At 36.0% G+C, this 27,941-nt stretch overlaps 1 protein-coding gene across 1 annotated transcript in view; it reads left to right on the top strand.

Annotated features, from left to right (window-relative positions):
* Mmp16 (matrix metallopeptidase 16) overlaps positions 1–27,941 on the top strand; it is a 252,643-nt gene that overhangs the window by 95,653 nt on the left and 129,049 nt on the right. Inside the window, exon 2 of the mRNA XM_006983265.4 lies at positions 27,159–27,307. Within this exon, the coding sequence (XP_006983327.1) occupies positions 27,159–27,307 (149 nt within the window). The remainder of the gene's footprint in view (positions 1–27,158; positions 27,308–27,941) is intronic.

Here is a 27,941-nt window from a genome sequence, read left to right as displayed (position 1 = left end):
TTTACAAGGTTACATGATATCCCACTGTGTACATGTACCACCTTGGTGTTTCATAGACAGATTGCTCTTCTTGACTATTGTGAATGGTTCTGCAGTAAACATAGGGGTCCTGATGTCTCTTCAACATATTGATTTTAATTGTTTTCAATAAATACCTAGTTGTGACAATGTGAATTGTAGGGTAGTTGTATTATTTTGTTAAGGTTCAGTTGACTGAACAAATGCAAATTTATTTCATGGCTTTATATTTTGTTCCCTTGGTTTGCGCATCTGTTTGCATGGTGGCACTATGCTATTTTTATTACTCCAGCTTTGTGATGTTTAATGTCAGGCTGTAAAGTACTTAATACTTTGCCCTTTTTGTTCAAGATAGCTTTGACTATTCAGTATTTTTGTGATTTCTTTCAATTTTAGGATTGTTCTTTGTAGTTCTTTTGAACAGTGCAAGTGATCTTTTGATGAAGAAGCACTGAATCTGCAGATTTAAGGTTTAATATTTTAACAATATTAATTTACTAATTATACAACAATACTCACCATTTCTTTGCATATTCTACAGTTTCATGAGCATTTTATGATTTTCATTGGAATTCTTTAAATTTACTCTTAGTTTTCAAAATATCTTCACATTTATTTCTTTATTCCATTGAGGGGATGCAACCATTGCTATTTGATATGTGTGGAGGTCAGAGGACAACTTGAAAGAGTTGGTTCACTTCTTCTATTATATGGATTCAGTGGTTTGAACTGAGGTCACCAGGGGCTTGCTGCTGAGTTCCTGTGCCCTCTGAGCCATTGCCCTGGCCCTTTTCCTGATTGTTGTTTCCATGCTTTGTTTCTTTTGGGGTTTTGTTTTTCTCATGGCTATTGGAGATGAGATTGGTTCTGCATTTCCTAGAGAATTTCCACATGTTGATTTCCAGCTTGCAACTTCGCTTCATTCATTCATCTCTTAGTTCTAACACCTTGTGCTGGACTCTTTGGAGACAGTTGTATGTATAAGATCAAGTCATGTTCATTTAGTGGAAATTGTACTTCCTTTTTACCTTGGGTACTCGTAACTTCTTGGCTGACTGATATAATAAGGACTTACAGTGTTTTGTCATGTAAAATTAGGAGTGTGTGCATACTTGTCCTGCTCCTGATCTTAGATTCCATCTTCACATTTTAACATCACTCATTCTTCTGATTCATACTACTTTTTTGCCTAGTAGAACATTTCCTGATTATTGCAAAATCATATGATCTCTCTCATACATATTGCCATACATAGTTTTTGAGAATCTTTTATAATACCTGGTGTAAATTCTATATAATTAAGTTTCATGGCATTTGTATGATTGCTTAATATAAAATAGCTCATGTTGTATGGAGTATGAAGATCTGAAAAGTCTGAAGAAGGAGGTGACACTCACCTACCTGGATGCTATAACTAGTCTATATGTCACTAACTAACTTATCAAGATAAAGTTTAAGTATGGTGGCATGAGAAAATAAATAAATACAAAATTGAAAATTATTCATAGAGTGGTTACTTCAAGATCATCAAGCAAAAATCTCCTAAATCTGATAGGATTAATGATCCAATTTGAATTTATTTTAAATTGCTTGTTCATAGGCCTCTTTAATTTCATGTAGGCCTCTGTGATACATGATGTCATCGTTAAAAATAAGTAAATGTACTTCTTTTCCCTTTCTGTTTATTTTTTAAACTTATTTTCCAATTTTGTGGCTCATTTCCAACTTTTCAAATAGTTTTTATTATTATTCATGTGTTTGTATCATTTTATATTTTCAGAGGATTTTTTTCTATTGACTGTAACTTCTGATTATATTTTATTTATTTGCCAGTTTTCCATTTCATTGTTCTTTTCCTATTCTTTTCATTTATTTGTTTATTTTTCACAGAGTTTTAACTCCCGGGGGGTGTTAATTAGAGTCTTTGTGTTATTTTGACATATTCTTCATGTCTGGTTTCCCAACTGCTGATTTTAAATGTGATAATTGCTTGGTTTGAATTCTTAGTTTGGACAATTTTTTCCATTGACTCATTTTCCATGGCTATCTCCACACATATGTAAAACTGAGGCACTGAAATGTTTATTTAATGTCCCAGCCAGGTTGCCTAGGAGCTAGAAGGGAACAGACAGGGAGTCTAGCTGTTTATCCAGTTATTTATTTTGTAACTTGTCTCCCCAGTCACATAACCTGTCCTCTCTCTTATATGTTTGTGTATTTTTGAGATTGTAATTTGATTACAAAGTATCTCCTTTACCTTTCTTTCCTCCAGATTCCTTTATATACCCTTCCCGAATCTCTTTTCAATTCCTTCATTCTTTTTTCTTTCTTATTGAATGCATATATGTATTTTTATATATGTATATATTTCTAATACAGCCTGTTGAGTCTGTGTAATGTTACTTTTATGTATGTCTTCAGGGCCAACCATTTGTCTGTGATCTCTTTACTTCACTTCCTGTTGTTTCAAGCCTGGTGTTCTGACCCTGACACATCCTCATCTGCATGGGCACACAGATGACCTAGGTTGGAGTCTTGAAAGTCTACTGGATCACTGTATGACTTGAGTCATTCCTTACTGAACTAGTTTATTTTGTAATTTAGTAGAATTTTAGAAAATGAGTCAACAAAAATAGACATATTCAACTTTAATCAAAAATCACAAATGTTTTCTTTCAATGCATATGAGAATTTACAATTGTAAATCATCAGACAGTTTAGATGTCACAGATCACTAAAGGGCCACATCCCTGTGGTATTAGCTTTATATTGACATTTTAATTTACTTTCCTTGGAGTCCAATTTTCTTTGAACTCTATTGTGAATACATATCCATAATTGTGATGTCCAAAACAAACACATTTCAACTCTTAATTAGAAATTTACCCAGACAGTGGTTATGAATATCACATCAGATATATGTCAGTAGTCTACAGCACTATCCATGAAATAGTCAGACTGAAAAAAATGAATATAATAAATGACAGTGTAAAGAAGCAATAGAAGAAGCTAGAAACAAAATGAGAGAACCTCTTTGAAATGATCTAGTTCTATTAGCAAAAAGAAATTAGAATAATACAAAAGGAAAGACCAATTTGAAGAATTTAGAAACTCAAAACAAAGTAAAAATAAATCCATAAGCATCATAATAATAGCATACAGGATTTTTTTATTTTAATAGAAGCAAGGTGCATTATAAATTAATAAAATAATTATTAAATTTGATTAGATCATGGACAGTATAGTAAAACTGTGAGTATTTAAAAGTTTTGTGTATTTTGAAAGTTGTCATTGAAGTAAACTATTAGTGAAGTGGTAGGCTTCTAGTGATGTCTCAGACTTGATCCACAATTATCTGGGGGAAGGGATGAGAAAGAAGATGATATGCATGGAGTAGATTGGGTCTGCACTGATGGTTGCGGAAGGTGAGCTGGCATTTAGGCTCCTTTTCATTTCTCTCTACTTTGGTCTTGTAAGGTTTTCATAAGAAATGAAAGAAATAGATAACTTGCTTTGATGTCTTTCAAAAGATAAGTATGTTTTGCTTTTAAGAAATTCACCTGAAAATCTAAAGATCTTTTAATTAAAAATAATAGTGTGGTGGTCTTGTGTTCTCCCAAAATATTGTGTACTCTAATAAACTTATCTGGGGTCAAAGAACAGAAAAGCCACTAGATACTTAGGATTGGCAGTGGTAGCACACGCCTTTAATCCTAGATTCCAGAGGCAGAAATCCATGTGTTCAAGGATATAGCAAGCATGGTGACTCACGCCTTTAATCCCAGAAAGCGAGCCTTTAATCCCAGGGAGTGATGGTAGAAAGCAGAAAGGTATATAAAGCGTGAGGACTAGGAACTAGAAGCATTTGGCTGGTTAAGCATTTGGCTGGTTAAACATTTGGCTGGTTAAGCTTTTAGGTTTTGAGCAGCACAGTTCAGCTGAGAGCCATTCAGATATGAGGACACAAAAGCTTCCAGTCCAAGGAAACAAGATCAGCTGAGAAGTTGGTCAGGTGAGGTTAGCTGTGGCTTGTTCTGTCTCTCTGATCTTCCAGTATTCACCCTAATACTGGGCTCTGGGTTTGTTTTATTAATAAAGACTCTTTAAGATTCATGCTACATAGCCAGGCGGTGGTGGTGCACGCCTTTAATCCCAGCACTCGGGAGGCAGAGCCAGGTGGATTTCTGTGAGTTCGAGGCCAGCCTGGACTACCAAGTGAGTCCCAGGAAAGGCGCAAAGCTACACAGAGAAACCCTGTCTCGAAAAACCAAAAAAAAAAAAAAAAGATTCATGCTACAATAATAGTGTCCTCCAATTCTCCCCCACACACCTATTCATAGCTGTCCATTCTATCTCCCTTCCCTAACAAGATCAATCTATTCTCTCTAGTCTGTTACTGTATACATACCCTCAGTCTCTGTATGGATTATAACTTGGCTGTCAGTGACTTTACACCTGATATCCACATAGAATCAAATACATAACCATTTTTGTCTCTCTGGGTCTGGGATACCTCACTTAGGATGTTTTAGTTTTGTTTTTGTCATTCCATCCATTTGCCTGTAAATTTCATAAGATCAGTTTTTTTACTGGCTAAGTAATACTTCACTGTGTAAATGTACCATATTTTCTTTATCCACTCTTTAGTTGAGGAACATCTAGGTTGTTTCTAATTCCTTCATATCATGAATAGAGAAGCAATGAACATGGCTGAGCAAGAGGCTCGATGATAGGATGAAGGATGGTTTGGCTATATGACTGAATGATGTAGTTGGATCATGAGATAGATAGATCCCATCTTCCTGAGTAACTGCTACACTGATTTCCATAGTGGATGTATGAGTTTGCACTCCCAACAGCAATGCATTAGTGTTCCTCTTCATGTTCTAACGTGATATTCATATTACTAAGGTAACATTCAGCATGCAAAGCCCTGAATTTGATGCCGCTGTGTTTGTCCTAAGATATGCATGCTAATCAGAGCTAAAAATTGAAATATTTATAATTAGGTCAAAAAGAACTGTTTGGTGTTTTGTTTTACTTTTTATGAAGTATAGATTGTGCTTTTGAAGGAATGGCCACTTGTTCTGCCGAGTGTCTTTAATTATACTTCTTGCCGAAGTGCTGGATCCCCCAGTGGATGAGAAGCTTGTCTCCCCATCTTTAGAGGGACCTTTCTGTGAGCAGACAAAAACATAGTATCATGCAAAGGAAAAGGAAGACTCTTCAAAATAACCCCTGCAGCCTTTTTGATCTTGTCTCTGTGTGACAATTTCTCTGTTTGTTTAATATTCTATTTTTTAAGTTCTTCTTCTAAGCACTCCTCCCTCATGTGTTTTATGATTCTTTTGCTTCCTCCTAGGAGGTCTATAATTAATTTCAAATCAACAGCATGATGTTTTAAAGATTTTTTAAATGCCCCCCCCCCCAACGCCCTGCAGGTCCTTCTGTCCTTCCTACCCCCACCAATTCATGTTGTATCTATTTCTTTCTCTGTCTCTCAGCAATGAAAAAAAAGGAAAATCAAAATAAGCAAAAAAAAAAAAATAATAACACAAACAACGACAACAAAAAAGCCCCACCAAAAACATGGCGTTGTTTTGAGTTGGCAAATTCTCCTAGACAGTTGCTCGATCCTGGAAGGTGATTGATAATACCTAGTGGCATTCCATTGCAGAAAATTGATGTTTCATTTCCCAGTAGGTATTAATCACAGATATTTCTTGGGTAGGTGTGGGACTTTGTGTCTACCTACCCTTGTCTGTGCTATGATTTTGTCTGGACTATTATTTTGCTAAATGAATATATCAATAAAGTGTTTTCTAATGACATATTGTGATGTCCATAGATCAAAGCATAATTCAACCTTCATCAAAAAACATCTTCTTACACTAATTTGATAGTAATTAATGCAGAGACCCTCAACTGAACAATGTGCAGACACTGAGAGACTTGGGTTCCTTGAGACTTAAATAAGATGCCTTTATCAAGCCCCTCCCATCAAAGCTCAGGGTTCTATAGAGAAGAGGAGACAGAAAGATTTCTAAAGGCAGAGGTGGGGATGACTCCAAGGAAAGAGTGTCATCTGGACACAAAAAGACTAATGCACATATGAACTCACAGAGACTGACAGCATGCAAAAGGCTTACTTTTTGATGTTGATGCAATGCCATGTTCTAGAGGCAGACAGATTCACAACACTTCTTCCAGGTCAGATTCAAATGAACTTATGTATGTTTCTCCAGTTTCATGTTTTTAGAATCTTCCTTTCTTTATATTCCTCTGTAGTTCTTACTTCAGAATGTAATTTTATATTGACTTATTTTAGTAAGCATATTTATTTAATACTGTTTAAGGCATTCCTTGCCTTTCCAGGATGAGTGCTGCATGAGGCCCAAGAATTTTTTTTTATCTGATATGCAAGAAAGCCTTTTAACAGTTAATCACCCCATAAATACTATAGGCTATATGTTAAATTTTTGCTTAGACATTTTTTTCTCATTTTGAAGTATAGTAATCATAATCTATTTTGGTCTTTTTTTTTATGTTCACTTTAGATTGTTCCTCAGTAACATATTATGAGTTTGACTGATGTACAGATGTTCTCTTGAATTTCTGTACATGTACAAAAGCTTGTGTCAGTTTTCTCAAAGGATTCTTTATATGAGCACCATTAGTATTGGGGATATTTGAGGAACATTTCAATTGATACTTGACAAATTAAAACATATGCATTTAATGCATGTGATGTGATGTGTTTATTCACAAATACAATTAGTGAAACAACTGCCACCATATCCACCACCTCATTTAGGTACCACATTTGTGAGAAGTGAGAATATCAGTATATACTCTCTTAGTAAATAACAAGTAGACAACACAGAATTATAAATTGTATTCTTGTACATGTATAGATATGATATAGGGAGGCTGTCACATTTTCTGAAAAACAGATAAAAAAAGAGTATGGGTCACAGGTCACTTTTTAGTCACTTTTTCTTAATATATCAGACTGCTAGATCACAGATAATGTCAAACAAAATAAAACAATAAAAATAGTCCATTATTTTTTATTTTCCTAATGATTTGTCTTATGTATTTCAGACCTAAGGGCAGGATACAGTGAGGGATATGTAAGGCTGGGTTAACCTAAATATACACATGTCTAGTGATTTGGAAAATGTATCTCTAAGCATATAACTTGTCTAGGAAGGTGATTTCTTTGAACCCAAGCATGAACAATTATATAAATTTAAAACATGCAATTTAAAATTTTTACTTATTTTTCATGTGTAGTTTCTGTTATTCATAAAATGACAATAAATGGGGATCTATATTTTTTGAGTGTATGTGAAAAATAATACTTCTGAACTGGAACTCCTTGAATTATCTTGTTTCCTTGTTTACAAATAAGAAGAAGTATTGTGACAGACATTGTTTCATTAAGTAGAATGATTGTTCATATATGTCAGTTTGTTACTGATCATGAAATCCAGGATCATATTGCCACAGAGGAACACTAGAAATGTAGTAATACAAAAACATACTAAACTCAATGGTAGTAATCATATATATGTGAAATTAATATAGACTTAGAAACAAGTATGTTATGGAAAAGTTAATAAATATAAATGGTAATATATGTATGTGAATATGTACATGGATACCCACATGGACACACATGTGCATACATGTATTTTTCTTCAAGTTTTCATACTTTAGTGAAAATTCTAATAATGATCCCACTTTTTTTCCATAGTTCTTGGCTTCTAAACATCATTACCTAGTAAAATCCTCTGCAACTTCTTAGAGAAATGGCTAATTGTGGGAGTGTACAAGATGAGTCTGGAACATCTTGTTTGGTCAGAATGCAAGAGAGTTCACAAGAAATAATGAGAACAAATTCAAAGGATGGATGCTATGGTACTGTCTTCAGGGGTAATATGGAAGCCATAATAAACAGTGGCTGTAATCGATGGAATTCTGTTGAATAAAGTAACCAGGAACTATCTTCTATGCAAGTATGAATACTCAGAAACTTGATATTTAGATGTTTTTAAATATAATCTAGATATCCCCATCAATTACAAAGCGGGAAACATGGCTTTACTGGCCTCATAAGCTGACAGATGCCACTTTAAGCAAATGGTCCATGACAAGTACCACTATAAATCCAAACACTGTTGCTTTGAGATATATTTGCCAAAGAAATAGAGCTAAATGTAATAATGAGACACTTCAGACCAGTTATTTTCAAAATTAACTGATTTATCCTCCAGTACCAAAATTAAGAATATCAAAAAAAGTCTGAGGAGATATTTTAGGGCAAAATGATTAAGGTACTGTGAATAGGCAAGTCATGGTCTTGAACTGAAATATTTTTCTGTTAAAACTGAAACTGTCAAAGAATAAAAATCTTATCTAAAGCTACCTGTAACCAAGAAGCTATCTTCACTTGATACCACTGGCAAAGGAAAAATAAGAGTGTGACTGGGTATATCAACCATATAATTTTTTAGGGTAAAATGTTGAAAATAAAGGCTACAAATTTTTCAGTTAGCAATAAGTTTAGAAGCACTGCTGCACTATGCCTATACCTTGACTGCAGTTAAGGACTGTCAACCTGAACATTTCTGTAAGTCAATGAAAGTACTTTCACCACAAATAAATGCAAATATATAAAGAAATGAATGTTAAGTTCACTTAGTCAATCCACAGTTCATAGGATATTCCAAAACATCATCTTATACAGTTTGATCATATTTATTCAATTTAAATTTATTGTTTGAGATACATAATTAGATGTTAGGAAGTGGTCCATAAAAGCTAGGGAAGCTTCAGGTCCTCTTCTGAAGCTAAAGAAGGAGGGAAACGTTGAGTCTAGATGTATTTTCATTATGTAGCCAGTCATATGTTTAGGCTGCTGACCAAGGATAAGAAGAAAGATTCCAACAGGTGTAAGATGGTATCTCAGAATTGATTTGATTTGCATCTCCCTGATGACTAAGGATGCTGAGCAATTCCTTAAATGTCTTTCAGCCATTTGAGATTCTTCTTTTGAGAACTCTCTGTTTAGCTCTATAGCCCATTTTTAAAATTGGACTGTTCATTATTTTGTTGTCTATTTTCTTGAGTTATTTATATATTTTGGAGATCAGCCCTCTGTCAGATGTGAGGTTGGTGTAGATCTTTTCCCATTCTGTTGTCTTATTTACTGTGTCCTTTGCCTTACAGAAGCTTCTGAGTTTCAGGAGGTGCCATTTATTAATTGTTGCTCTCAGTACCTGTGCTACTGGTGTTATATTTAGGAAATGGTCTTCTGTGCCAATGCATTCAAGATGATTTCCCACTTTCTCTTCTATCAGGTTCAGTGTAACTGGTTTTATATTAAGGTCTTTGATCCACTTGGACTTGAGTTGTGTACATGGCAATGAATATGGATCTATTTGCATTCTTCTATGTGCTGATATCCAGTTATGCCAGCACCATTTGTTGAAGATGCTTTCTTTTTTCCATTGTACAGTTTTGGCTTCTTTGTCAAAAATCAGGAGTTCATAGGTATGTGGGTTTATGCCAGGGTCTTCAATTCGATTCCATTGGTCCACTTGTCAGTTTTTATGCTAATACCAAGCTGTTTTTCTTGCTATAGCTCTATAGTAGAACTTGATGTCAGGGATGGTGATGTCTCCAGAGGTGGCTTTGTTGTACAGGATTCTTTTAGCTATGGGGACTGGACTAGGCCCTCTGCATGGTTAGACAGTTGTGTAGCTTGATCTGCTTGGGGGCCCCCCTGACGGTAGGATCAAAATCCATCCCTGGTGCATGATTGGGCTTTTTGGAGCTGACTCCCTATGATGGGACACTTCGTGCAGCCTTGAGGCAGGGGGAAGGGCTTGGACTTACCTCTACTGGATTTTCCTCCCCATGGGAGGCCCTGGCCTTCTTGTTGGGGAGATTGGGGGGTAGGTTGAGAAGGGAAGGCTGGGGGTGGGAGGAGGGAAGAAGGGGATCTTTGATTGGTGTGCAAAATGAATGAAAATTTTTTTCTTAATAAAAAATGTAAAAAAAAGAAGAAGAAAGATTTTGCTTACAATAACTGCATGCTTAGAGTTTGGGCAATGGGCTAGCTTGATTTGTCTCCATATCTATCCTAAGACTAACAACATTTGCCTTTGCTGAGAGCCAGAGAAGTATTGAAGTAAAGTTAAATTTCTGCTCTGGCTGATGTGCAGTATCCATGGAGACACAATTGAGATGGGAATATTGGATAGAAAATATGAGAAACATTCCTGGAGCCCTAGAGAGGGAGAGATCACCTGAAATTGTACTAAAAGAAGTTTTTCTAGTTTTCAAAATATTACCATCACAAAGTTGAGCCATTCCAAACTTTAGTTTGCTTGATTTATTAGGCCAATATACCATATTCTATTAATCACAAATGAGCTGCACATAAGAGTGACTGTAGAGAGGTGTAGCACACTGATGTCTGTACCAGTAATCTGATGACGTTACTGTTAAGATACAAAGCTCATCATGTTTAACCATTACAGGTACAATCTTGTAGACTGTAGATTTCATTGTATGAAACTGTCTGGTATCTTTTGTGGATATCATATTTGTATAAAAGATAAACCTTTAAGCAAGATTTCAATCTTAATTCCATGAGACAATTTCTGAATGATTTTAAGACATATTAAATGAAATACGCAAAGTATAATTATTTCATTTATTATCAGGTTATCACACAGACCCCAGAGAAGGGAGGGGCAAACTTCTCATCAGGATGGGGAAGTCTAATACTCTCACTCAAGCATCCTTTGAGATACTTTGTGTTGAGAAATACTGAGTGTGTTCACTTATTTACATACTCTGTAACACATAGGGAGATGTACGATAATTGATCAAATACAAAGATGAGGACATGTCATTGTTTTGAAGGTGGTAAGCTGAAAATCAGTAGTGAAAGTGAGATATGTTTATAGAACCTAGTATATGTTTATTACATATTTTAATGTAAACAAAAATATAAGCATAATGTAGTAAAAAATACTAAAAAAAGATTTTGTACTACAGTTCTTTGCACATCAATTCAACCTGATAAATTAGCTGCTTTTAATGATTTCTTATAAAACATACAGAATTTATATAAATCAGCAAACATATAAATTGGTTTGTATATGTATTTACCTAACAATATTTTATGTGTCTCTTCATATCAGCCCATTTGAATTAGATAGTGAGAAGTGGGTACACGTCAAAGGATTTATACATGAAAGGATACACTCCCAAATATTTCTGCAAGACCTCCCCAGATCACGTTAGTAGAGAAGCAAATAGTCTGTTCTGTTACCATAATTAATATAAAAACTATAGATACTTTGTCAAGAAATTTAACAGATATATTACCTAAACTTTCTGTCTTAGTTTGGTCTAAGTTGTCTGCTGCTGTAAAGAGACACCATGACCACAGCAACTCTTATAAAGTAAAACATTTAACTGGAGTGGCTCACTTATAGTTCAGAGATTCAGTCCATTGTCATCAGGGCAAGGCATGACAGTGTACAGGCAGACATGGTACTGGAGAAGGATAATCCTACATCTTGAGCTGTAGACAGCAGAAGGAACTGTGTCACACTGTTGTGCTGTGGGATGGTCTGTATGTCAAATTGCTCTGATTGGTCACTAAATAAAACACTGATTGGCCAGTGGCCAGGCAGGAAGTAGGTGGGACAAGGAGAGAGGAGAATTTTGGGAAGCGGAAGGCTGAGGTAGAGGAAACACTGCCAGCCGCCGCCATGACCAGCAGCATGTGAAGATGCCAGTAAGCCACCAGCCACGTGGCAAGATATAGATTTATGGAAATGGATTAATTTAAGCTATAGGAACAGTTAGCAAGAAGCCTGCATGGCCATACAGTTTGTATGCAATATAAGTCTCTGTGTTTACTTGGTTGGGTCTGAGCGGCTGTGGGACTGGCAGGTGATAGAGATTTGTCCTGACTGTGGGCAAAGCAGGAAAACTCTAGCTACACTGTTGAATATAAGGAGACCTCACAGCCCATCCCAACAGTGGCACACATCCTCCAGCAAGGTCATATCTACTCCAACAAAGCCACACCTCCTAATAGTGCTCATCTCTATGGGGACCATTTTCTTTCAAACCACCACTTTTCCACTCCCTAGCCCCCAAAAGCTTCTAGTGGTATATTGTAAACATACATTCAGTCCAACTTTGAAAGTCCCCATAGTCTATAAGAATCTCAAACTTATTTAAAAATGTCTTTTCTGAGATTCATGCAATCTCTTAACCGTAATCTCTTGTAAAATTAATATCAAAGAGCAGATCAAATACCTCCAGCATAATGTCACAGGATATACATTGCAGTTCCAAAACATAGGGAAGAAAGCATGGTAAAGAAATTCTGGATCCAAGCAAGACCAAAAACCAAGTGGGCAAACTCCATACACCACATTTTCATGTCTGATTGCAAAATGTTTCTCAGATCTCCAACTCCTTTCAACTTTGTTGCTGAAACACACTTCTTTTTCTTGGGCTGTTCCACTCCCTGTTAGTAGCTCTCCTTAGCAAGTATCCCACAACTCTGGCATCTCCAGTATCTTGAGGTCTCCAAGGAAATACAAGCTTCACATAAATGCCTCTCTAGGCCTTCATCCAGGGGCACCCCTGACACATGCCTGGCATCAGTGACTTTCCTTAGATGCAGAGGAAGACTGCATAACCCCTTTCTTCCTTTTTTGACTCTAAAGCCAGACCCACATGGCCAAAGCTGTCAAGTTCTGCTGCTTTGTGGACCTGGAATATGGCTCCATTGTTCATTTATATCTTCACCAGCTGTCTGTTTTTGATGGTTTCCTTTACTGCCTAACTTTAGATGTCCTGGAAGTTGCTCTGTAGAATATGCTGGCCTTGAAATCAGATTTTCCTGTCTCTGCCTCTGGAGTGCTGGGATTAAAGGTGTGTACTACCACAACCTGCTCTGACTTTTTCTTTAATTCCTCTTCACAAATTGTAAACTCAGTTGGGTGCAATCTTGCCCTAGGGTCACCACTCCTTTTATTCCATTTCTTAAACTGTTTATCTCGGTAAACACAGGGCTTAGCTTCCTGGTGCTCCTTTTCTCCTCAAATTCTATATTTTGTATTTTTCCTTACTTAGCTTGCTCCTTTTCATTATAAGTCTTCATTAGAGTTGCCACTAATAATCACATGACAGAACCTATACTTGGCTGATTTGAGATTTTTTCTCCTAACAGAATTAATCCAATATTGTTCACTTTAGCTCCAGGAAGACTTTTCAGACAAAAGGGCAAAAAGCAGGCACATTCTTCAGAAAAATATCACAAGAATGATTTTAGGAAAAGTTCTTTGTAGCTAGAGTTTTCCTGCCTTGCCCACAATCAGGACAAATCTTTGTCACCCACCAGTCCCACAGCCGCTCAGACCCAACCAAGTAAACACAGAGACTTACATTGCTTACAAACTGTATGGCTGTGGCAGGCTTCTTACTAACTGTTCTTATAGCTTAAATTAATCCATTTCCATAAATCTGCACCTTGCCACGTGGCTGGTGGCTTACCGGCGTCTTCACATGCTGCTGATCATGGCAGTGGCTGGCAGTGTCTCTCTCCTCAGCCTTCTGCTTCCCAGAATTCTCCTCTCTCCTTGTCCCACCTACTTCCTGCCTGGCCACTGGCCAATCAGTGTTTTATTTATTGACCAATCACAGCAACAGATTTGACATACAGACCATCCCACAGCACTTCCCCTCTTTTTTTTTTTTTTTTTTTTTTTTTTTAAAAAAAAAAGGAAGGTTTTAACTTTTACACATCTCCAAAGCCAGCTTGGTATATTTGGGAATTTGGGCATAGCTTCTCTTACTACTTCCTGCTGGAGGGGGGCGCTGTATCCTATGGGGCATGGAATAGTCTGCAAGGCTGTATCATCTGAGCCAGTTGCCTTGAAACGATTCTGGATGTTGGATCATCTGGGCCATGGTGTCATCGGAGACCTTCAGGGGGTCTTGGCTGGTCAAACCTGATGTATCTTAATCTGGAACAAATCCATAGCCTCTGGCTTTCTGTGGAGACAAAAGCAGAGCCTCCTTTCCAAAGCAACATATCCTTACATCCAAATTTTGAAGTTAAGGTACCTTTAAAATATACATTTTGGCGTAACTCAACAGCTTTTGTAATCAAATATTTTTCTTCAGTTACGAATATCAAAGAGAACATAATCCAGATTCCCTGTGTGATAGCCATCTTTATGTGGATTATTTTTTTATATTACCTTGAGCCTATTGCTTTAAACTGCAGCCTTTTAAGCCTGAAACAGCGCTGTGGCTGCAGGCTCCATCCACTTCAGCTTCCCAACATGGTGGTGGTACGTTTTCTGCCAGCTCTGGGAGCCATCGTGGGTCTATGCTTCTATCAAAGCAGCGTGTAGCTCAGAAACCTCTTTCTGTTTTGTACTAGCAAATGCTAAATTCCCCCACACAGCTTAATGTGCCACTTGCAGAGGCCTCATTCCCGCCATACTACAGGTCGAGCGCATACACCAGAAACCCGCCATAGTAGCTCAAACACGCACTCTGCCGCTAACTTGAAAGAGACAACTAGGAACTGTTTTTAGCTCTGTTTTAGAATCTTTTTACTCAGGTTTTAGGTGGAAACTCTTGCCAACACGTTGGGCGCCATTTGTAGATGTAACCAACCATCTTATCAAATAAGAAACACAGAAACAATGTAAAAGAGAAAGCTGAGAAGTCAGAGCTCAGAGCTAAAATCTCACCCTTCCGCCTGCGGTGTCCCAGCTTCCCGAAAGAGAGCTATTTCCTTGTGTGTCAATCGGTTCAAAGTCCTTCTGCCTTCTCATTGGTTGTAAACCCAAACACGTGACTGCCTCATCACTGTCTCTATGTACAGCCCTCTAGGTCTTAAAGGCGTATGTCTCCAATGCTGGCTGTATCCCTGAACACACAGAAATCTATGGGATTAAAGGCGTGTGCCACCACCGCCACACTCTTGCTATGGCTCTAATAGCTCTGACCCCCGGGTAACTTTATTTATTAACATACAATCAAAATTACATTTCACTACAATTAGATTACCACCACAGTTCTTCTCTTCTGAAACTTCTTGAGCCTAACCTCCACAGTTCAAATCACCCTTAGTAGTGCTATCTCCCATATTCTTACTAGTATGTCCCACTAAGCAGCACGTGAAGCCTCCCACTGTTTTCCTAATCCCAAATACCAAAATCTTAATTCCTCCAAACACTACCACCAGGCCTATCGCAACAATGCCCCACTCCTGGTATCAACTTCTGTCTTAAGGTAGGATTTCTATTGCTGTGAAGAGATACCATGACCATGACAACTTTTATGAAGGAAAATATTTAATTGAGGATAGTTTACAGTTTCAGAGGTTAAGTCCATTATCATCATGGTGAGACATGGTGGTGTGCAGGCAGACAAGGTGCTGGAGAAGGAGCTGAGAGTTCTACATCTTGATCCATAGGCAGTAGAAGGAACTCTATGTTACACTTGGTGTAGCTTGAGCATGGGAGACCACAAAGCCCACCCTAACAGTGACATACTTCCTCCAACAAGGCCATATCTACTCCAACAAAGTCACCCCTCCTAATCACACTACTCCCTATGAGGACTATTTCTTTTTTAAAGCACCACACTTGCTTATTATGTCAAAGAAATACTTCATATACACAATTGTTGAGGTGTGTTGTGATATGCTATCCTATAAAGATTAAAGGTTTCTATCTAATTATTGCTTAGTGAAAACTATCCTTAACCCCCCAAGGCAGTAGTCCATTCATCGCTACCACACCTCTCTACCTCTCGCATCATAACTTTGTGAAGTGAAGCACTCAGAGACTATATACTAAGAGCTATTATAGTCTAGGCAAGTTACACATTTTGAACACTGAAGAGAAGCATAGGGCATGTCAGCCAAGCCATGTTAGTATATGCAGGGCAATGATGGTATATCCAGCAACAGCCCAGAAACAGCCTGGAAACTACACAGTTCATTTTTTTAGAGAAATTTTACTTTCCAAAGTTTGATATATAGAACTTCTGGAGTTTATTATATTTAGGAATAAAGTTTTTTCAGCAACTTTAATAACTAATGACAATAATCATGATGTTAAGATCTGGTATGTTAAATAAAGGGCATCATCTTTTGGTTATTTCTGGATGAAGTGGAATAGGTCAAAGTTGAAAGAATCCAGAGCCGGGGCAGCTAATTAGGCACTCAGAAAAATATTATAATATTAAAGTGTCAGTAAAAGATTGCTTGATATAGGAGGTCATCTAGAAAATTTGAATTTTGGCAATCTTTCAAAACACTCATATATTAGCATTTGAAGTGCTTTTTCAGTTGTTTAGCAGTCCATTTTCACTCACCTCCTGACAGAAATCTGCCCTGTGAAGTATGGGTGACCTGCCACATTCCACTTATAGTACAGGTTCAATGGGCATGCTGCCTTGCTTCTGAAGATTGTGCTGGGAACTTAATAATAGATAACTTGATGTTTACCCCTGAATTGTTGCCCTACAGTTATGGTCCCCAAGACACTATGCACTAAATAAGTAATTAGAATAACCACAATGATGGTTTCTTTGTTTACAAAGTTACTCTGTCTATCTCTAGAATGAATCATGAATTGATCTCACACTTCCTCAAGCTATCACCAGAATGCATTTAATTTTTCACTACTTTTGTATTTATTTACTGTCCAATTAATTTCCCACAGACCAGGGAGAATGGCAGCTTTCTAATGTACTTTTGAACATTAAATCACTAAAGGAGTAAACAATCATCTGCTCTTGTATTATTTTGCCTCACAAAAATTTGTGCAAATTATTGCAGGGGTAGACCATGTAATTTCCTTTCTTAATTTCACTCCAGTGTGTTTTCTTTCAATTTCTTAAAGATGTAGAATTCCTTCAAACTAATCCCGTTACCTATTGTGATGAAACAATTTGCCCCAAATACATACAATGAAGTTTCCAGTAGCAATTTATATGTGTAGATTTGTAATGTGATAGGTGCTCAGTAAGATCATCTTGTTTTGAAATTCCCAAAGGCTGGGAAGTAGACTTTTCAAAGTACAGTATGCTAGTCTAGAAGTCACATGATAACGTGTCATAACTATTCTCTTCCTCTGTGTCAAAATTATCATTAAATTTTATTATTGAGAAGTCTCAATGATGTACATTAAAGGACATTCTTTGTATTTTTTAACTGACCATTAGACAATTAGAAACAGAGCATCCTTCTGGTGCATTCCGAATGCCATACCTTTGTGAAGGACAGGAAAGTGTTTAAGAGAACTTGTGGATATGTGTTTGGCCTTTGACAAAGTGGTCACTTTATTTTTCTAAATGTTAACTGTTAGTATAGGTATCTACCTAAGAATCTAGGTAAAATTTACCATTCGTTTATTTACCTTTATTCTTATTTTGTCTGTCCAACAAAATGATTCTTCTGCCACTGATGAGATTCAGACTGTAAAGCTAAGACACTGGATTTCTGACTTTAAAACTTTGATAACAAAGACTGAGTTTTCCAAAGACTGTTTTCCTAAGTACAGTTATTACTTACTGTTTTTCTAAATAGAGTTATTTCAGTCAAATGGAGTTTATATACCTATATAATATCTATTTGTTCTGTAGTCCTGGTCATGTTTATTATTTTTTCCTACATTATTTGTTAATTTATAAAATAAATATAATACTAACCTCTCAGGATAGTGGTGATAATTATATGTGCTAATGTATAAAGAAGATTAGCACATTTCTGCTTAATGAATATTAATGTTGAGCATGTCATTCACACAGAATATCGGAATTGTCTTAAGTAATTTACAAATAGTAAAGCACATTTCACTCTGAAATTTTAGAGTAGATTTTAGTAATATATTTTATTGAATGTTCATTATTTTGTGTATTTATTGTTATAGTGGTCTTGAATGATAAAAAATACTATGTTTGATAAGCTAAGTAATTTGCCAAGAGCAGATAAAATGGCCATCTCCTGATTTACCTTTCTCCCCATTACATAACCCTGCCCATGTACATGATAAACATTTTTTTTAATTTCTCATAGTATACCATCCTCTATTTGTGTGCCTAACAGTGTGGGTGTAGGAGTGTGCAAATAATTGAATAGGGGTTAGATAAAAGGCAGCATACTACTTACATGGCTAGATGTAATATCAGTTAGGCATTAGTATGTAGATTTCCCACTCAACTAGACCTCATAATTCCACTCATCAAGCTCAGAATACAAGGATATTCTATAGTTGTTGGGCCTAAAGTTAGCAACAAAACATATAAATAGTTAATCCATTTATTAAAAAGAATGATAGCATGGTTGTCATGAGAGGCACAACTAATGATTCTAAACATGCCACATGCTGTCAGTAGTAAAAAAAAATCCTCTTTGAAGTGCTCTAATTGAACTTCCTTTTAAAGGAAGTATGAGAAGGAAAGTATTTTGTATCTTTTACATAGCAAAGTAAATGAAATGCCCCAAGGCATGAAAGAATTTAGCTTGTATCAGAAATAAGTACAAAAAGACAGTGTACTTGGAATATAAAAAGAAGCTTCCATGTGAAGAAGTTATAGAATTTACAGTGATTCTTTCTTCACTTACATGATGTAATTAAGAGTTTACCTTTAGGAATAAGTAGAGAAATTGCTGTTAGATTGTAATCAAATGAACAACATAGTCTCGACCTTAGCTTTAAGAAACATATGTCATATCCATCAAAGTATCCATGATTCCAAAGTTTTAAGTGGAAAATGAAAGTAGGCAAAAATTTAAATATTGTGCACTTTATATAATAATATGAGCTTCTATAGTCATTGCTTTAGTCAATTCAAGCTATTATATCAAACTATTATACTATGGGCTGCTAAGAAATAGTATTGCAGACAGTTCTGGAGACTGAAAACAAGTGCCAAGATGTTTCGATATGAAGATGAAGGCCTCTCCAAGTGCATGCTACTAAACTTTTATATCGCACTTAGAGGGTATAAAGAATGATCATAGAACTATCTTTATTGTTATTCATTAGGGCACTAATCCAAAGACACCAACAGCACAATCACATTGGGTTAGGATTCCAAGATTTGTATACTGTAGGGATGCGGACATTCATTTGTTCCATTAATTCATTATGGATTAATTTATTAATGGATCAGTAGATATGCAAATTATGGAGTATCCCTTCATTAGGGTATTATTCAGTGGTTAATAGCTATATGATGCTTAATAGACAAACCTTTAAAACATGGTAAGTTGATCACAAAAGAATATATATTGCATGATTCCACTTAGGTGAGGTGCAGGGAATCATCACATTCATGAGGACATAGGCAAGAATAGGAATAGCTAGAAAGAGAAATAGTAAGTGCAGAGTTTCAACTTGGAACAAAGAAAAACTCTGGGATGACTGGTATTGCTGGCTGCATGACAGTGTCCATGACAGTGAAGTGTAAACTTGGCAACTGTTAAAATGGTAAATATTGAGTTATGTGCATTTTTCCACATTTAGAGCAATAACTGGTTCATGTTAGTTGAGCAACAGGAGATCATGGTAGCAATGTGGAAAAACAGAAGCCAACTGGAAAATGTTGTAGTGTTTGATGAGAATTATTGGGGCACTGGAATAAGGTATGGCAGTAGTAGGTACCATTCTGGATAAAATTTAATTTGCTATGCAGGATGAAGTACAATAAGAAGTACATGTTGACTTTGACAGATTGAAAGCTTCCTTCTACGTCTCTTATGCTCCCAAGTAGCTATGAGCACAAACCCACTTTTCCTGGCTCTCTTATGTAGCCTCAACTAACAGCTTGCACAGCCCAGTGTTATCTGAAGGAATCTCAGGGGATTTCCTGATCCAATTTGTCTGTGGGCATGGCTGTGGAGCATTTACTTCATTGCTAATTGGAGTAAGTGAGTCCCACACACTGGATGTTACTGTTACTACGCAGGTGGACCTGAGCAGCATGAGACAATTAGATGAACATGAGTCAGGAACAAGCCAGTAAGCAGCATTTATCTTTGGTTTCTGCTTCATTTCTTTCTTTGCATCAACTATATAAAAATGTGTGTTTTATTGTTGAATTGTCTTATATGCATTCTATTTACTTTGAATAAACTCACTCTACCCCATTTCTTCTCTTCCCCTCTTCTCCTCATACTGATTATTTATGCTGGTAATGTCAACATAGCTACACTGTGGACTTCTATTCCCTTCCTGTGCATAACTAATGGAACAAATACAATGTGTGTATGAAGTCTGGTCACAGTGAAGATAGACATCTTATAAATTAAAGGCTGCTGTTTCTTATTTTGGGTTTTATACCATACTCATATAACTATGCCTGAACATGTATAATATAGAAGATGCACCTCTATTTGGATGGATGATTTTGTATAACTATTCTGTAGGTCCTGACGGAGATTGATTAATTAAATCATCTTTTTAGTGGTTGTGAAACTGACTCTGCTTCCCGAAAATAAATGAGAGCTGAGATCCTCAGGCACATGACTCACTCTGTGCGTATGCTTTCTAGAAAATACATATGCTATATTGTTTAACCCTTTTCTTCTATCTTCTATAACAGTATAGGTATCATGGGAATTTTCTTGCTTAGGATTGGTGAGGTGTCTATGATATCATGTAGAATAAGGTAATCATGGGTGTGGCAATGCATTCATCCTCTTTATTTGTTGGTTTTGGTGGTGTTGCTTGTGTTTGGTTGGAGATAGATTTATTTTATTGTTATATGAATGGGAGTGTGCTCACTAAACATCACAAGGAATCTAAATAGACTGAGTAAGTGGCAGTAGGAAGCAATCAGAACACAGTTCTGTGACTTCCTCTAATAATATCTAGCAGATTATGGGATTCCAATTAAGGGAGGTACATAGCCTTGTCACTGGAGATTGGACATTACTGATTGAAGCGCTTGGCTATGATATCTAGTGAGCACAAAGTTCAATTCACATACATAGAAAGAGAAACTGTCCTCACTTTAACATACAGAAGTTGTAGGTTGTGTCATGCATGGGAGAATTTCAATTTGATATAAAACATAAAGCCATGATGTTTACTACAGCTTACAGTCATAAGCTAGTTGTTTTCCTGATTTCATCTGACAGTTTACAGTCTGTGAAGGGAGGTCAGATCTCAAGGCAATACTCTGGAGGCAGGAACCGAGAAAGAGCATAGAGGAGCACTGCTTATTGCCTTGATTTCCTTGGCTTGCTCAGTTTGCTTTCTTACACCTCCTGGGACCACCTGCCTATTAGTGACACAATCTGTAACTAATTATGCCCTTCCACTTCAATCATTAGTACAAAATCTGCCCACATACTTATCCACAGGCCTATATCTGATGGGTGATATTTTCTCAATTGTGGTCCCTCTTTGCAGATGGCCACAGCTCGTGACAAGTTGACAAAAAAATAACCGGAGCAGGATGCCTGTTTTATTCCAGTTTTGTAATTCATTGTATAGATGGTAAAATTCTCAGTGGAGTGAACATAATGCCTGAAGTTAAATACAGTGATTCATTCATGTTGAGGGGTGGAATAGTGATATGGAAACCATTTGGATTTCTGAATGAAGAAAAAGGCCAGTTCCTGCCCAGTTAACTTAGTCTATCTTTTTTAGCATGACCAATTCAGAGTGAAAACATATCTGTCATTTTAATATTTTCATTACTAGGCACTTACAATTCATGCTTATAGTCACTTTTAAAGCTACAAAATGTAAACTCTAAATTCTATTATAGCCTATTCCCTATGAATGATAGAATTTCAGGGGGAAATACACTGAAGATTTTCTGGTTTTGTTGATGACATCATAAACTATGGAGTCAATCACCTAGATGTTAATTTTAGTTTATAGGAGAACTTAGTGCATTTATGTGGAAGGTTCATATGGAATAAGGTAATTAACATTTTGTAGCTTGTCTGATACAATTTTATCAGTTGTGTTTTAGAATGCAATTCAACATTCACAGATTTAAATAGCTATACTAGTATTTGAATTTTGCTATGAACTCAGTAATGTTTGCAAATAATTTTCTAAAATAAAAATAATTATGTAGAAATGGAAATGCTGGTGTTTTTAAGTTAAAAACAAAGTTGCTCTCTAAAGTATTCTTATCACTGCTGTCCTTTTTATTCAGTCGATAGTACTGTGGTTTGAATATATGAAATAGATACAGAAACATGCTTTTCCCATGGTATGTGTTGACTAGAAGTGATTATTATTTAACGTAAGTGGACGTATCTGGTCAGTAGCCAATTGGTATTTTGTAGTAGCAAAGTGATATTAAAAAAGTGTTTTAAAAAAGTGATTTTTGCAGGTCAAATAAGATCCCAAACCCACTCCTTTTTGCATACCATCCAAAGCTTTTTCCAGTTCTTAAAATATAGAATGGGTAAAGATATTCACCAACCTCACATCTGACAGAGGGTTAATCACCTTTATATACTTTATAAGTATATAAAGAACTCAAGAAACTAGACATCAAAATACCAAACAATTCAATTAAAAAATGAGCTACAGATCTAAACAGAGAAATCTCAACAGAAGAATCTCAAATGGCCAAAAGACATTTAAGGAACTGCTCAACATCCTTAGTCATTAGGGAAATTTAAATCAAAACAACTCTCAGATTCCATTTTGCACCTGTCAGAATGGCTATGATCAACAACACTGATGACAGCTTATATTGGAGAGGATGTGGAGCAAGGGGAACACTCCTCCACTGTTGGAGGGAGTGCAAACTTGTACAGCCAATTTGGAAATCAGTATGATGACTTTTTAGAAAATTGGGAATCAATCTACCTCAAGACCCAATTATACCATGCTTGGGCACCCAAGAGATTCTCAATCATACCAAAAGGAGACTTACTCAACTATGTTTATATCAGCCTTCATCCAGTAACTGATGGAAGCAGATGCAGAGATCCACAGTCAAGCACCAGGCCAAGCTCCAGGAGTCCAGTCGAAGAAAGTAAAGAGAGATTATATGAGCAATTGCGCATGGGGGGGGGGGGGCGGCTTTCAAGATCATGATGGGGAAATTTACAGAAACAACCAAATCAAACTAGTGGGAACTCATGATCTTTTGACCAACAGCTGTGGAACCTGCATGGGACCAGACTAGGCCTTCTGCATGTGGGAGACAGTTGTGTAGCTTGGTGTGTTTGAGGGGTCCCTGGCAGTGGGATCAGCGTCTATCCCTGGTGCATGAGCTGGCTTTCTGGAGCCCATTACCTTTGGTGAGACACTTTGCTCAACCTTGATGCAGGTAGAAAGGGTTTGTTCCTGCCTCAGCTGAATGTACCAGGCTTTGTTGAATCCCCATGGGAGGCCTTACCCTTTTGAAGGAGAGGATGGGGGGTGGATCAGGGTAAGAGCCTAGGGGGAGAAGTTTGAGGGATGAGTGGGCAATCTGTGGTTGGTATGTAAAATGAATAAAGTAATATATATTATATATATACACACTCTATCAAAAATATTTCTCCCTCAACACTAATTAATTCAGTTATTCAAACATTTATATAAACTTATTGTTTAATGATTAAAGGTGTGTGAGCAATTTACAAATATTCAAAGCCATCACTATTTGATTACTTATTATTATAGCCTATCAGAAGAAAAGATTTTTAATTGATCTGGCATCTGTGATTTGCTGTTTCTTCCCTTAATCTGAAGCTTTAAGAGATGCATTGTCTTGAAAGACTAAAGGGAATTTTAATTCATTAGATTATTTTACTGGGATAAGCAGTAAATAAGAATATGGTAGCTTTTAGTTTCTCTCTTAAAGTGGTCATTAATGATGGGACCTACTTACATCCCCTGATATTGATAACTTTCTATAGGCTGCTGCCTATATGATTATATGTTTAACTGAATCAGTTAATGTGGGTTTTCATGATATGGATACATCAAATATTATTAATGATGGCCTATTTTATAGTTAAGTTTACTTTAAAAAGTGCTTCCTATTTATAGTACAAACTAGTGATGGTAATATCTCTTTGCCAGCAGTTTTTCTTTTAAAAACATCCCTTGAAAGATCCTATTCTGTAGAGAAAAGCATTGTTCTGGTTATGCTTCCAATAAGAAATACCACTAAAGGTAGGAATATCCATGGATAAAGTATAACATGGGAGTACATTTAAGTGAGGTCACGCAGATCATTTTGAGTTTTGTGGTTGTTCTAGTTGCAATGATTAGAGGTACTGTATCATAAGACAGGTCAATTTTCCTTGAAGAACCTTCCTATTGTTAAGTTTTCAATGCTCTTAAATGCACTTGATCTAATGACAACAGTAAAATAAAATAAATGAAACATAACAATACTTGTCACCAAAGCCCAGTTTGGCAAACATTTTACATTCCCCTTGTTTTGAGATATGAGGAATTTTCAAATAGTTTGTGATTCTTTTATGTGGCCTCTGCTTCCAAAGCCTATTTAAAGTTCTCTTATGTTTCAGTCTTATCCTATTTTAAGGCAGATCTCTACTTGATCAGGCACAATTGTAATAATCAAAGGCATAAATAACATGACTTACCAAGCACTGATTTTACTGTGAGCTTTATATACTCTGATATCCGACTCATGCTGTCCTCAAATGCACGTTTGAAGAACATATTCCCTAAGTACCCATAATGTGCATTTAGGCACTGAATGTGTACTGAAAAGATTCCAAGGCACAAAATATATCTCAGGAGACAAATTTGCTTTTATCAGTAATCAAGGAGTGTCAGGAGTTTAAATCAAAGTTTAAGAGAGGAATATATTTTTAGTAGCAGCATATGAGGATGGATGTCTGAATTGCAATCTGTTAAAAATAATGTATATACATATTTGCACATATATAGACAAACCTGTGTATCTATAAGTGAACAAGATACAAGAATAGATACTATATTATTAACCTTGGATTCTATTAAGAATACCAGGTAAGGTATATCTTTAAATATTACTTTGTAGGGTTTTTTTCCAAGATGTTTTTATAGTTTCATACATAATGTCTTTCTTGCCTGACAAAATCATGACATTGATATATCACTCAAAATAAACTGACTGCAAAATGGAAAGTCTCAGAAGTTGCATGTTGTTTTAGAATTAAAAAGAATTACCCACTTGTCACTCATTGGAAAAATCAGAATTTCATGCTGAAGATTGAAATGTAAGAGAAAAAAAATGAAGGGAAATAATACTTCATTTTTACATTATTTGAAATCATTTGTTTTGGAAAGCTAAGGCATAAATCAAATGTGCCTTTTCTAAAACATGATATTTTCTCATTATGTACTTTATATTTATATATTTTTATATTTAGTCTATTTGTATATAAATCATAGGCTTGCTTATTAATAATTTTTTCTTTGCTGTTCTTATAAATGAAATTGCCGTAGCTTAGCACCAAGTGTAGCCTAGCAACAAACAGCTTCGTAGCACATAAGATATGAATGTGGTGCTATAGAAAAATTACTGAGCTTAAAAAAATTTTGCTCATGTGTATTATTAAAGTCTTCTTATTTTTTTGACAACTGAATTAAAATAATGAATTTCACACTAAGTAATATTATTGACTGCCTCCTTCATTCAGGAAATACTGGAAACTTTCTCAGATTTCACCACTGCTAAATAGGTGATTAGATTGTTTTCTTAGTAGCCTGTTCATCACTGATTAGATGAGAAGCATCTTGACACACTTTTATCATTTAGCAGGCAGCTTTTCGAGATTGACTTTTACCAGCCACCTTCTTGATAGCAACGCAGTGCTCAACTTCAAATAGCTTTTATCAAGCTGATGATAGACATTGTACTTTTAGGGATGTCAATTTTAGAGAATCCATAGAACATTATCCTTTTATTTTCACATTTTAAATTCAGCATATTTAATATCACCTTTTTACAAAATTTAGTTTTTGTATTTGCTAGATGTTTTGCTGGGAAAATGAACTTCCTGGGCAATAGTTACAACTTATATAATGCCAGTTATTACAGAAAAACTGCACTCCCATATAATCACTTACATGATAAGGAGACCACATCAGGGAGAGAAACACACTGCTGGCTTCCCTAACTACTACTGCAATTTCATGAGACTTAGCAGTTTGCCCAGTAGTTCACTGCTGTTAAAAAAACCTGTGACTCCTGGGAAGACTGAGGTAAAAGACAGCATGCTTGAATCAGGGATAGCAGGCACAGGACTGTACTTTTGGAGGGAAGGTTTGAGGCTGTGGGAAAGCAGGCTTGTGCTCCTGGTGGGAATCCATTATTTTCCTCAAATGCCCTGAATTTTGGGTTTTGTTTTATGTGCCTTCAAACAATGCTTAACTATTGCTCCAGTGAAGAGGAGGAAGTTGTACTCTAACTTCTTTCTTTCACCATCCTCCCATGTTTTGTCACTGGGGAGAAGATGAGAATCATGAAATCTTTAAGTTGAGACCTAAACATACAAGAACGTTGAGTATTGTATATCAGTTTCACATTATGAAATATATTATATAATATTTTTTTCATATGAAAAGGTTACACACTCTTGAGAATGTCCAGCTGCATTTGGGTAAAGTCTTTACATGAATGATATATGCAAATGCCATATCAGAGTTCATCTGTAAAGATACCCATCCCATTTGCAGCCACTGCTGAATTCTCTATAGATAAAGTTCTTTAGGTGCATCATGTGCATATTTCTTTCCCCTTCCAGCAATGACATCTTGATAGACTACTGGAAAAGTATGATTTTGGAATTGAGTTCCTGGAGGACACATGAAATCTTATTTGTATTTTTATTGCATATTAAGAATACAAATTATATACAATAAATATCTAAGTAGTGATTAATCACAAGTTTTATTAATTCACATTTATAAATATGTTAGAAATGTCTACAACTACTACAGAAATTATAATATAATCTAAAGTACATATTGTATATTTCAAAGACATCCAATAAATTTAGAACATACTATATATATTCATTAATTTTCAGAATATTAATGTGAAATTGTGAAGTTGAACTAATGGAATTGTCCTTGTGATTATAGGTTTGGCTACAAAAATACGGCTACCTTCCACCAACTGATCCCAGAATGTCAGTGCTACGCTCTGCAGAGACCATGCAGTCGGCTCTAGCTGCCATGCAGCAGTTCTATGGCATTAATATGACAGGAAAAGTGGACAGGAACACAATTGAGTAAGTAAAGTCCTCCAGATTCCTTCTTTCATTGATTCTTCAGCCCAATTCAATTGTCACAAAAACTACACAGACTTCCACAACCACTATTGGGATTTTTTGCTTCATGAACTTTTCTTTGGGATGTATCCTATTTCCAACCCCTGTCTTTTGGGGGTTCTCATAACATGTAATATACAAAGTCAGGTTGTTCACATTGTTTTAATAACACATTTTGAAGCAGGAAAGAAAATATGAGCAAGAGTCAAATTAATGCAGGTTTGAAGACACTGTATGTAGTGGCAATTAGTGGTTGCTACTCTGTGTGGTTTGTAATGTTTTTCACCTCTCTACAAAGTGTTATCCTGTTAGCAGCTTCACATTGGATGGGATGGGATGCATATGTTTAAACATTCAGAAGTCAGAAACAATACAAATAATGTTCTTATGTTGGGCTGGTAGGGTAATTCAGAAATGAACTCTTGAATGTTTAGCAGGTCCCTGTAAGTGACAGCTCACTAAATGAGATAAATAAAATAATATTTTTCACTGGAAGGTGTCAACTTTAAATTTCTCAGTGACAAAGGACTTGTTCATGCCTCATAATAATAGTTGTTAAATTTATTGTTTATCCAATATTCCTTCTTCTATTGTT

The sequence above is a fragment of the Peromyscus maniculatus genome, chromosome 2 (assembly GCF_049852395.1).
Source record: "Peromyscus maniculatus bairdii isolate BWxNUB_F1_BW_parent chromosome 2, HU_Pman_BW_mat_3.1, whole genome shotgun sequence".
Lineage (NCBI taxonomy): Eukaryota > Metazoa > Chordata > Mammalia > Rodentia > Cricetidae > Peromyscus > Peromyscus maniculatus.
This window is presented reverse-complemented; position numbering and strand designations above follow the sequence as displayed.